Raw genomic sequence first — 13414 nt, forward strand, 5'->3', positions numbered from 1 at the left:
CTCAATGCCTCTGCCCCCACCACCTAACCTCCCCCACCACACACCTTGGGATTTCTGCCCAGTTCCCCCTCTCTGCTGTTTACCCTTACTCTGCTCCAACAGGCTCTGACTCCACTCCAGTCTAGGGCAAAAAGCATAGCCTCAGCCCTGCCAGGTAGAGAAGGAGCCAGATCTAGAGCTGGAGCAGCTGCCTGTCCCCCACCACCTTATTAAATGTGGGGGGGAACCTCATCTTGGGAGTCAAGTAAATACAGTATTGACTTCCTACTGCAAGGCAGGGCACACAGCTATAACTGAAAGTTAAAACAGTTTTTAAAATATATAGAGTACAGCTAACATGAGGCAACAGTCACTGAAACAATCCTCAACAAGAATACTGATAAGAGGTCTTTTCCACTCAAAAATGATAATACAGCAGCAAATAAAGGCAGCTATTGATGTACTTAACCTCGCAAATGAAAAATAGATGGCTAAATGAATTGGGCGCAGGGGAACACTATTCTGCCCAATGCATTCATTTACCCAGTCAGAAACTTATTACCAGATGAAAAGTAAAAGTCACATCTCACAGACCAGCTGAAGTTATGCTCTAAAAATGGCAGCCTGGTGACAGATGTTAGCAGACTTGGCAATTATATTAAATTTGCTGAGCTTATGAAAAAAAGCAGCTCCTTTAACTTGCACAAATGACAGCTTAAACTGGAATACAAAAAAGCTTCTTGCACCTCACCAGAACACATATTCCACAATGAGAACCTAGATGACAATTCTGCTACCGATAAATCTAGATGAAAATCCAACACACACAAATGAGATGGCCTGACATGACTAAAAGGAATGAAAATTTAGTTTTGCCAAGTAAGCAAAACAAACATGATCGAGGCTGTTAGACAAAGGTTATTTCTACATAAGCACCATTTTGTTGTTACTGATTCTGAGCAAATCCAAGAATCCCAGTATCATCTTGCGCAACTTTAGTGTTGCTTAATGTATTAGTTAGGCCTAATACAGACATGCTTTGAGTGCTTTTCCCAGTACATCATCCAATTAAATGCTTCTCTGCTCCTAAAATGTCAGCACTTAGTTACTTCTAAAACACTTAGGTATTCCAACAAAAACTTATCCCCTATGAAAAAGCATCTTGATACAGGATCTTGGTAAAAAATCTTATTAGAGTGCCTAATTTTCACCAGTGATGTTTAGACTGGTCAGTGCTTATTTTATGAGAGAAGGAATGATTCTTGGTTGGATCTGTGTGTTATTTGTTTAAGTCCCCAACTCCCTTCTTCATCTTCCCAATAATTAAACCAAATCTGTAGGGCTCAAAGTGACTAGGGAGGTTGGCTCTGCAACAGATGGAGCAGAAACAAAGACAACAAGCATGTGGCTGCTGGACTTCTGCCATAGCCTAATCAAAAAAAAAAAACCCCATGTACTCAGTTTATTTATGAGGAAACGTGTTTTATGATGGACAAGTGTTGTTCAGGAAACTTTTCAGGAGGCACTGCTCAATCCTGGAAACCTATTCGTAAATGTTGTTTGGACAGGTTTTTGTCCTATTTTTCCAGGAAAAGAAAAACTGATGAACATTTTAACTATAGTTTGCTTTCATGAAGTTTAGTGAAAACATGATCCCGACAATGAAGCCAGAGAAGCTAAACAGCTGCAGTGCCAATATAGCGCTTGTTCTTTATCTCAAACAACAAGAGCAACCTTAACTGGTTTAAAGCATCATTGTCTTTTAACAATGGTGTGCTGCTCCTCCTAGCACAGGAACATGTCATGTACAGAGATATGGCATTGTACTTTGTTTCACTTTCTTTGCAACTTGGAGGCTCAAATGTCATACAAAATGCATGTTGTGTTTCTATAAGCAGCAATAACCTATCTAGTATTAGTGTCATTCCAACATTGGTACCACCTTTAAAAGAGCGAGCTATACCAATAATGAGTATACACAATGGACCCACTTCTCGTGTATAGAGGCTGGGGCAGGCCTAGAGAAATGGCACTTAAGTCAGTGGAGTGTCAAGGGAGTCAGTTTTAGTCAGCTGCTCCAATTATAAAGCCTCACTTCAGTTCACAAGAGTACTCTGGTAGTGTTACATAAAACACAGGACCAGACATTAGAAGATTACTATCTATGTTATATAGATTTCACTTGTATACAGACAATCCTCGACTTACGACGTTTCAAGTTACAAAGTTTCGCACTTACAACGTTTATAAATTGACACTGTTTCAACTTTCTGACGTCAGTTTCAACTTTACAACACTTGATCTGAACAAGTTCGCTGCGTCACCCATCTCCCCGGAGAATAATCTGTCCGAACTTCCTGGGACACTTTCTTTAAGAAAGCAGCCAAGACTCCTGAGAAGACTCCAGCCAAGAACCCTTCAAAATGTCCAGCAAAGTCTCCTCAAGGAACTCCTCCCAAATCAATATGATTGCTATTTACAATATAAATACATTAATGAATTACTCATCTATAACTGAGTACAAAATTATGGGTTATTTTTGGTGAAAATAAGGTATTGGGCCTTGGTTTAGGAACCAATCCCCCATTTATAACACTGTTTCCTATGGGAAAATCAGTTCCAAGTTACAACGTTTTGACTTAAGACATGATCTTCAGGAACCAATTGTGTCGTAAATCTAAGGATTGCCTGTACTCTCACACAATACAGACTGCCATTGAGGAAGTGCTGCCTACCTAAAATTCAGTAGAAATTCACTATGCACCTTCTGCTGTTTTAACACTCTTAAAAAGTCACTGCTACATGAATGAAGGGAGAGGGTGAGGCACTGACAGTGAAATCGGTTTTCAGTTGGCCCAGTCGTTAATTCAGGCAAGTCGTTTTCAGCACAAGTCTCAGTTTCACAAAGCTTTTTCAAGAAAAGAAATATTTACCATGCTATCAAGTCCTACATCCTTCCTCCAGCAGTGATTAATACCTTTTAGGTCAGGAAAAACCTATTATGCCCCTGGACAGCTTTGCAGGGTTGTACATGGAGGGAAGCCACACCCTCCCAAAAAAGTGCAGGAGGCATCAGGTTATACCCTGAAGCACAAGCAGTTAAGATTTCTGTGTGATCTTAAAATCTGACCCGTACCTACAGTGGGATGTAGAGACTTTAAATAATTAAAAATCAAAAAAGGAATAAAGCAAGTTTACTGTTCCTACATTTTTTTAAATTACCATATCTAAAACATGGTATTGTAAGGAATCAGACTTCTGTAGTACCATGCTAACTTTAGCTCGCAGTCCATACCACCACACCTAAAGCTTGCAGCTACCCCTTATAACTAAAACTGGTCATGAATTGGAAATTAAACAGTTTTTCACTGAAAAGTGCTATTTCATCAAAACCAAGGTGTTTCACATGAACATCTCTGTTTCAAAACCCATTTACAAAAACAAAAGCAGAAACTTCTCTACTTTCCCCACCACCTCATCTAATAGACTGGTTACCTGTTCTACATCAGAGAACCTAGAAGTCCTAAGAGCCTCAGTCAAAAATGGGGCTTTTGGAAATCCCTAGGTCCCCTATTCACAACATATACCTTTTCACACTGCGACATGCCAGAGATCCAACGCGTTGCACCAAACTCAATTAATCGCGTCTGCTCCACACGCGAGCTGATGCACACTGTGCTGTGTTGCATGCAGTTGTATAAGCGGCAAAATGCACATCAGTGTGCAGAAAATGGCAGCAGTGGGCTTTGCAACTAAAAAACCTTCAATATGCATTAGTTCAAAAGTGTGCCACCGCCATTTTCTCAGTGCCGATGCATTTCACCATGTATACAAATGTATGCGTCGCAGCACTGGGAACTTTTAAAAATGCCCAGCGCTACAGTACAAGCATATGTACAAATGCCCAAGGTGCTCAGAAACCCTACAAGTTCTTAGACTTGGTACCACACCCGGTGGAAAGGGAGTCCCTGACACCAGGAGCAGTGTGGAGAGTCCCTCTGACTCCTGAGCAGCTGGATACCACATTTTGGAAAAGTCAAATGTGAAACAACTGATTTTCCAAAATCACAGTGTGTCAGTTCTTGTTTTATTGGGACATTTCAAAATTTGTATTTTTTAAATATTGGAATTTCCCACAACAAAAGGAAATCCTAAGGCTTGAACAGTTCCAACTGTTAACCCTCTCTTGCTATAGGGGTAATGGCTTCTGAGCATGCTCTAAGTCTAAAATGGAGTCCCCAGAGTAGATTTGAACCCTGTTCCCATTACAACAATACAGTACATTTTTTAAAAAAGAAATTATTTACTGTGACATAAGCATCAAGAGTTTCATGGCTTGAACTGCTACTTCGTGGTCCTTGTCCAGAGTCATGGACACAATTCGATCCTAATGGGTGTAAAATGACAATAAAAAGATGTAACACTTTCTGTTCTGGATATATGTTTATTTTTGCTACAGACAACACATCTAACCCTAGTAGCCAAGAGACTTATTTCAATAGCTATTTCCTAGGAGACATAAAGCAACTTGATTACTAACAAGTTGTTCTCCAAACCTGCAATATGTTACTGAATTAATCATGGATTAACAGTGATTGCATAAATTCTACAAGAAAGCAACTGCAGCTTTCAAATTAAGAATGACCATTGGCAAGATGTTACTAGTTGTACTTCAATATGTTAAAGCAGGGTAAAGTCCAAAGTACCACTGTTACCCAGAACAAATTTCTGTTATCAAAAGAAGTTGGAACCCTGTTGAAAGAGCAGGTCTTGGATCACATGGCTTCTAGTCTATGGAATACTCCCAGTCATATTCCCACTTCATGAATTTGCTTTCTTGTAGCTGGCCATGCAGGAAATGCAGCACCTCATGGGGACAGAAGAGCAAGCAACTAGCCAGCCCTCTCAGAGGATCTCTACCTCATAGTCTGTAGGGAATACTAACATTTTGCATTGGCCGCAGCATAAGGCTGCAACACTAAGGCCCCACTGAGCCTTTACACGACTCCTTCCCAGAGCTGCACATTTAAGACAAATTGCTATTCACATACCTACAATTCTAAAGTTTGAGGGTTTTTTAAATGAAAATTCAAGTGCTGCCATTTTTTTCTTTTAAGGAGAATTCCCCGAGTCAAAACAGAACAGCATCTTGAACACAGGATGTCTAGAGGATGTACTAGGAAAAGAACATCAATCTAGGGCTCATTGAAAGTCCTTTATTTAGCGTGCTAGGTGGAAACTACAGAAACTGCTATTCACTTATTTCACCTTTTGTCCTCCACCTGCCCACTCTTTAGGTGCCCACACAAAAGGGGAAGCTCTACAAACCCACCATGCCCTGAAAAATTCTCAAGAGCCATGCAGAGATGTAGCAAAATAATGTGAAGATCATTTTAGAAGCCAGAATCACTATTTATAGATTGACTACTTTGAGAGGGTGCCCTTTGAATACTGGAGGAGTCTAAAACAGCATGTTTGCATACAACTTGTTATACTGCTACATTCATACAGCATCTTTCAAACAGAGGGATCCCCAAGCACCCTACAAATTGGAATCACATTATCACTCTCTGAAATCCAGGCCCCTCTAAAATAACACCCCTCAGCTGTTAGGCAGTGTGTAGCAACGCTACAAAGATGAAGTCTGGAAATAAACAGGACTGCTGTAAAGCTGTTTACAACATGAGCTGAAATTAGAAGGGCAGAATTTTACTTACCAGAGTTAAAACTGAGCCACCCGCATTAATACCCAGCTGCTTTCAAGAAGGCCCAAGAGATTTTTTGGAACCCTAAACAGCCAAGGCTTGTCTTTTACACCTCAGCTGAAAAAGAGCATCATTGGCAGAACAGCTTGTACTACTCCACCATGCGGTAGTACTGGGTCAGTGCTAACATAGAGGGAAAAGTAATGACTACTGAGCCATTAAGATCCCTTCTTGTGACATCCCGGGTCTTCCTACCCAAGTAATGACAAGGCCTCACCCTATTGGGCTAATAATAGCTGATGAAATCATAACCCAAGGCATCTTAAAATGTAGAGTGCTTGAATAAACCTGTATGTGGCAACATGATCAGTGTAGGCCATTAGAATCATACTGGTCTCTACTAGGGTCACCTAACAGGCTATCAAAGACTAACTGTTTACAATCTAGTACTTGACTTGTTCAGACTGGAGACCCTTCTGCAAGGTTCACAGTCATGCTGAATCTGCAATCATGCATTTGAATAGCAGTGGTAATGGATAGCAGTGTTAACAGAGGACCACTCAGCTGAATAGAGAATAATCACTTCCCTTGCCCTGCTGGCAACAGTCCTACCAATGCAGCCTAGTGTGTCATTAGCCTTCTTGGCAACAAGGGCACACTGTTGGCTCATATTCAGCTTATTGTCCACTGTAACCTCCAGGTCCTTTTCTGCAGAGCTGCTGCTCAGCCAGTCAGCTCCCAGCCTGTACTGGTGCATGGGATTGTTCTGTTCTAAGTGAAACACGAAGTCCGGCACTTAGGATGGAACAATCCCGTGCACCAGTACAGGCTGGGGGCTGACTGGCTGAGCAGCAGCTCTGCAGAAAAGGACCTGGAGGTTACAGTGGACAATAAGCTGAATATGAGCCACCAGTGTGCCCTTGCTGCCAAGAAGGCTAAAAGCACACTAGGCTACATTGGTAGAAGAGTTGCCAGCAGGGCAAGGGAAGTGATTATTCCCCTCTATGCAGCACTTATGAGGCCACATCTGGAGTACTGTGTTTAGTTTTCAGCCCCCTACTACAGAAAGGATGTGGACAAACTGGAGAGTCCAGCAAAGGGCAACGAAAATGGTGAGGGGGCTGGGGGCCATGACTTATGAGGACAGGCTGAGGGAACTGGTCTTATTTAATCTGGAGAAGAGAAGACTGAGGGGATTTAATAGCAGCCTTCAACTACCTGAAGGAGGGGTTCGAAAGAGGATAGAGATAAACTGTTCTCAGTAGTGGCAGATGACAGAATAAGGAGCAAAGGTCTCAAGTTGCAGCAAGGGAAATTTAGATTCGATATTAGGAAAAAACTCTCTCACTAGGTTAGTAAAACACTGGAACAGTTTTCCCAAAGAGGCTGTTGAATCTCTATCCTTGAAGGTTTTTAAGACCCAGCTAGACAAAGCCTTGGCTGGGATGATCTAGTTGGGGATGTTCCTGTCTTGACTAGGTGACCACCCGAAGTCCCTTCCAACCCTAATTTTCTATGATTCTATGAACTAAGGTCTAACATATAAATCCATTTCTGAGGTGGGAAAAGGGAACAGGGAATCCTTGGGATGTCCAATATTGGCCTCTTTGTGACCAAGAGGATGAACATAGTTGTACACAGGATCTGTCAATACCATGTTAAATATTAGACAGAGCAAAAGGGACATTTTTTCATAAATGAAGAGAAGCATGTTGTCAAATCCCCCGCTAAAAGATCCAAGCATGCCATCTCCACAACATGCTTAGCCCATGCAGGCCAACACAGTAAGTTTGCTCAAAATATCAAATGCCATGTGCCCAGTCAAAACAAATCTAAGAAACAGAAAATGTTAATCCACTTACCTTGAATCTGCTAGTAAAGAGATCCATTTTGGAAACAAGCTCTTTTCTGTTATAAATTCCCTGAAGTCCCAGGAGACACTTCAATCGCACTTCAGCTTGCTACAAAACAAAGAGGAATCTGCTAACAGTAACAAATCTTTGTTGCTGATGTGATTTACTTGTGACTACCATGTACACTACTGGCCTAGAAGCCCTATGAGTGTCTACAATAGGCTGATTACATACTTTATATTTCCTTACCAGATACATATCAATGTATAACTAACAAGACGTAATGGGCCAGCAAGCTAAACAGTGATCTCAAAGCTTGCGTTAAACAACCTTACGTTCAAACTCTCACAGAACTTATAATCAATTGCCCTAACCAAGTGAAAGGTATCCCAGAACTATGAGTCACCAACAAAGGTTGTAAGGAGGTAAGGTCTCCTCTTGGCTTTTATGTCCTTTTTTTCTTGCAATGCCTTCATCAGATATAAATTGAACTACCATGGGAACTTTAAGAGATGACTAAAACTCAAGGGACAACACTCAGGAGTAACGTGCAAAGTAATAGGTCTAAGTTACAACGCCAACTCTAAATCAGCCTAAATCATCTCAGAGGGTCAATGATGCTGTTGCATAAACTTTCACCAAGTCTCCCCATGACTACTTTGCACTAGGGAAAGCTCTTCATAATAGAGTTCTCAGTGTAGGCAAGGTCTGTCATGTTTATCACATCAACCAGTAACAGTCAGTCCCATCATTCCCTTCCCTTCCTAGGGTCAACCATATTAATCACACCACCTAAAACGATTGCAAACCCAACAGCCTATACCCAGAGAGTACCAAGTCAACCACAGAGAGCAACACACTTTTAAGGGACACGAGCACTCTTTAACACAAGCACAACACCACTGATTATAGCATCTATTAATGGCAGGAGCATACTAATGAGGAAGAGATGGGAACAGATCAAACCAATGTTAAGACAAGTAAGGGCAGACATAATCTACCTACAAGAATGTGGGATACCAGAGGAAAGGGATTATAAGCACTTGGAGAAGAGGTGGAGATGGGGACTATCCTGGTGATCAGGGACAAATGAGAACAAAAACGGCTGGAGTGGCAGTAATATTCAAGAATCCAGAGAAAAAAGCAAAGTAGGTGGAAGATATCACCAGTGGCAGATTGCAGCAAATGATACTATCAGCTGGGGGAGCGGAATTAGAAGTTTTCAACGCATATGCACCACCAGAGCAGGAGGGGGCCGAAGGCTCTGCTTAGAAAGCTAGCAGCTTACATGCTCAAGGGAGACTAAAGATAATAGTGGGGGGCTTCAATTGCATAATACAAGTGAGTGACATAACAAGGCAGGGAGGAGATGGAACTTTAGACAGCTCATCCACATTGTTAGCAAATAACATTTAAAAGAAAAAGAATCACTAAGATGTGTGGGCAGGGGAGAAAGTTTTCATTAGAACTGACCCCAGTGACCAGAAAAAAAAATCAAGAATTGACTTTGTATTTCTGTCAAAAGAAAGAAAGATTAGGAAGAAAAAAAAACATAATTGTAACTAGGGGTGCACCGATACAGATTTTTAGGACCAATACCGATGGCCAATTTTTAACAAGCCATATCGGCCGATAACGATCCGATTGCTGATATGCAGCCCGGCAGCTTGGAGAGCAGTGTCAGGCTGGTAAGTTTGTTGTGGGAAAAGGGGTGGGAGGAGGGAATGGGTGGGTGGGGGGCAGAATGAGACCCCCACAGTGAGAGGGGGAATGGGCTGCCCCAGGGGCAAGCACTGTTCAGCCGGGGCAAAGCAGGTCACACAAGCAACTCCTCCAAGGGCTGCAGGGAGATGAGGGGCAGCTCCCACCACTACATGCACCCTGGGAGTACATGTGGGCCGTGTGCCCCTGTATCTATGCATAGGGCAAGGGCAGGCTGCCACTGTAATGACAGCTGCACATTGACTTGCAATGACATGTAGGGAAAATAACCTGATACTCTTCCAGTTTTGCAGGTATAGCAAGGAAAAGCCTTAACTCATTTGTATATCTACCCTCACATATCCAGTGAGGCCACATATTGTTAGCCTGCAGAGAGGTTAGCTGTACTAGTCTGCAGTCAAGCAGAAGGTAGGATAGGGTGGCTCATTAGAGACTAACTTGTTCAGAGGAGAGCCTTTCAAAAGCAACAACTCTTCAGAAAGGGAGGCCAAAGAAGCATGGGGAAAAAAAGGAAAGATCTGAGAAAGCTGCAAAGCAAATGCAAGAGCTGCTAAAGGAAGCCACAGAAAGAAGACGGGTATGAGGAAGAGAAGAAGAAACAAGGCAAGGGTAGGCTGACAGGTCTACAAAAGCTGCACGTATCTTGGATTTTTTCTGAAAAGCAGCTTCGATATGCACTGCAAGTGCCAAAACTTGGTCATAGCAACTTCTCTTAGGCCGGAAATCCACTTGTTCATCAGGGATTACTGGCTTGATAAAAGGGCTAATTCTCCTGAGGAGTATATAGTACTCTCCAAGAGTGTATAGGTTGTGCAGAGGGGAGATATTAGTCTATAGCTTCCTGGGTTAATCACATATACCTAGTTTGAGAAGTGCAATGACCATCACCTTCCATTATGCTTAACCGCTTCCTAACTGCAATAAAGAAATGGAAGGCAGCTGGTGGGGATGGTATCCTCCCAGTATTTCTCCACCATCTAGGCCTCCAGGGACTCAATGTCTGGCAAAACTACACCAACACCATGGAATTCAGATGCATACTAAAAGCTTTGTAAGTGTAAGGTGATAAGTGTGTTTTTAATAAAATTTGTAAATAAATAACAAAAAAGGTTCCTATCAGTATGTTTGCCTAATATGGGCCATGTTTTTTATAGCCATGCTCAGTGTTGCCCACATTTAATCAACTTCCTAGTTGGTTTCCACTACTGAGCATAGACAACGCATTTAATCAGGTTTCCTTGTGTCCAAATACAAGACAAGGAACTTTTTCCCCCATGCTGACTGGGAGGAAAAAAAACTTATCTTGTATTCAAATAAATAATAGTATTTACTCAATTTATTTCTCTGTAGGTCAATATTGCTACTTCTCAAATGTCAAATAAAGTCACTCTTACTATGAAGCTTAAATATGGCCATAATAATGTTGGCAAAACCAATGTTTCAAAAGTCCAAGGCTTTAAGAACATTAAGAGACAGTCATTTGGAAGGTTCCAACACAGAAATTGTTTTATTCTGTGCAATTTCATAAATAAGGATATTAGCAGATCCTGTTGTAATCTGTTGGAACAGATTACAACCTAGGATTTATCATCGTCTTCTACATACTTTTTGATGAATTCCTCTTTCTAACATGTCAGGAAAAACAAAGGAAACCCAAGACGTGCAGACTGCCTACACAAAGGCAATCTATTACTACAGGCTTCCCACTCCTCAAAAAGCTTCAAAAAGAATGAAAAGGATGCCATTCAGTAGTCAGTTTTGATTGACAACTCTTACACATTATTATTAGAAATGTAAAGTGAAAGAGCAATGACTAGAAGGGTTGATTTTTAGACTGTCTAGTTCAGGGATGCTCAAACCTCCAACCCATGGGCTAAATCTGGCCTTGAGGATCCATGTCACCTGGCCAGCAAGGATCCCCATAACCAGAAATTTGGCAGCAGGAGAGCAGCAGCAATTAACACAGCCCTAGCTCCCTTGCTACCAAGTTTCCAAGCCCTGCTGGCCAGATGACATGGCCCTGTGCACAAGGCCCATGCCAGCATGCAGGGCCAGAGCTGTGCATCAGATCAGGCCCATGGACCAGATCCAGACTGCACACCACCCAGCCCAGGGGATCAAAACATTGGGCACCACTCATCTATTTTATCCTGCTGTAACACTTTTATCAGGCACAGTTCTTGAATCACTTTAAATTAGAAGGTCCTGTTTCCAGATCTGAAGTGCTGCACCTGTCAGGGCTCCATTAAAGTCAATGTGGAGTTCCATTTAGGATCAAAGCCTAAAGCTGACTTAGTTATCATTGACTAATGCCAGAAGTACCATCAGCCAGTGCTCCTCAGTTCTGGATTGAGCCACCCCCACTATTCTATTCTGGGGCTATAATCCTGAATAGAGACTGCCTTTGCACTAAATATAAACTTGTGATGGTTTTGTTAGGTGGTTAGATAGCTGTGGGACCACAAAGAGATGACTGTCACTTGTAGTTGTCAATCAGGCAGTACTTGAGTGTAGGTCTGCAGATACGATGAAGAGTTAATGCCCTGTAACTGTGCCACCTGTCTCCTCCTAAACTCCCCTTCCCATCCCAGATCTCTGTCTTAACCCTATATGTAAATGCATTTTTAAATATCAAGGAAACTAGCCTAGGGTACAAATATTCTTTCCAAATGATCTCCTTCCCTCACCCTGAGCAGTATACTTTTGCTGAAGTATTGACAACCTTGCTTCCTTTTCCTGCCCAAGAATCGCCATTCTAGTCTCATTGAAAAGCTGGTATGTTCGATCTCTCAAAGAAATTATGCTCTAAAGAGCGATCATCTAAAAATAGGATTAGGGTATCCCCAATACATTTTCCCAGCTCAGTAATGGCATAGTTGACCCTAAATCATATCACCACTAAAAGATCAATGAGCCAAGAAACAACATCAATGCCTCCAGGGGACACCAAAAAGGTTTCAGCACCTGCCTAGGTAGAGCTAGTTTTGAAACCGAGTCTTACTTTTTTTACAGTACAGAAATGGGGTTTCATTTTCAGTCCTATAAATTTAGTCTGGGAGTCAGAAAAAAGGGCTACTTTCTTCTCTTTAGCAATAGTAACAATCCTCCAACTGGAACACAGGTTAAAAGACTGCCGATGTGTGAAAAGAATGCAATCTACTTGCCAAAAGTAGTATTTTCTTTTTCCTGAAAAGTTGAAGTTTAGGGTTTAGAAAACATACGAGTTGATCATCTTTTGTGTAAGAAGATACCATTTTTAAATGGATGCTTGAATAGGAGATGTAGTTAAACTACCATGACACAAACAGGGCAACTTTCACAAAAGGATGCAGAGTGAGGAAGCCCTTCACTGATAACCTGTCCAGCCAATCTGAAATTAGACAGGATGGCCTTGTGATTAATGCACAGCACCCTGATTTCATTAGATCTGGATTCTTTTTCCAACGAGAAGATCTCCTGCTTAGCACTCCTTTAGCATCCTACAGGGGGCATTCAATTATTCCCTCCAACCATCACAACAGTGTTTTGAAGAAAAAAAGTAACTCAAGCACAATGTAAATACCTTTTCTTTCAAGAGCAATTAGATGTTTTTAATGGGTTTTTTTAGCTAGTTAAAAGAAAATGTTCTAGGAAGACATACAGGTTTTAGCTGTGTTTGTCTACAGGCAAAAGTATTCAGAACTCTTGGTAGAGGTAATATCTTTTATTAGACCTACTAAATAGTTGCAAAAAAAATTCTTTATTTGCAAGCTTTCAGCTTCACACGCCCTTCCTCAGGCAAAGGAGAATGCACAGATTGTAACATTTCTCCCAGATAGAAATGAAACTTCATATTGCACAGGAGAATGGAAAGGTGTTATAGGTACCCCATGGTAGAAAAGTTCATTTTAGGCAAATTAGGCTCAAACAAAAGTTGGAGCAGTCTGTTTACCTCCAAGGTTCATAGATTTCATAGATGTTAGGGCTGGAGGGGACCTCAGAAGATCACTGAGTCCAGCCGCCCACCCAAAGGGCAGGAAGTCAGCTGGGGTCATAGGATCCCAGCAAGATAAGCATCCAATTTGCTCTTAAAGGTGTTCAATGTAGGTGCTTGAACCACCTCCAATGGCAGGCTGTTCCAGACCTTGGGGGCTCAGAAAGTAAAGAAATTTTTCC

The 13414-nt window shown here is 41.7% G+C and overlaps 1 protein-coding gene across 4 annotated transcripts in view; it reads right to left on the reverse strand.

The window, feature by feature from the left end:
• LOC109306142 (cohesin subunit SA-2-like) overlaps positions 1 to 13414 on the reverse strand; it is an 88444-nt gene that overhangs the window by 42324 nt on the left and 32706 nt on the right. For 3 of the 4 annotated variants that reach the window (XM_019529413.1, XM_019529410.1, XM_019529409.1), the window contains exons 11-12: positions 7547 to 7645; positions 4287 to 4366 (exon numbers count right to left, since the gene is read on the reverse strand). In XM_019529413.1, coding sequence (XP_019384958.1) covers positions 4287 to 4366; positions 7547 to 7645 — 179 coding nt within the window. The remainder of the gene's footprint in view (positions 1 to 4286; positions 4367 to 7546; positions 7646 to 13414) is intronic. The other variant, XM_019529412.1, reaches the window with a different exon arrangement.

This window comes from Crocodylus porosus, unplaced genomic scaffold (assembly GCF_001723895.1).
Source record: "Crocodylus porosus isolate Cpor-Errol unplaced genomic scaffold, CroPor_comp1, whole genome shotgun sequence".
Classification (NCBI taxonomy): domain Eukaryota; kingdom Metazoa; phylum Chordata; order Crocodylia; family Crocodylidae; genus Crocodylus; species Crocodylus porosus.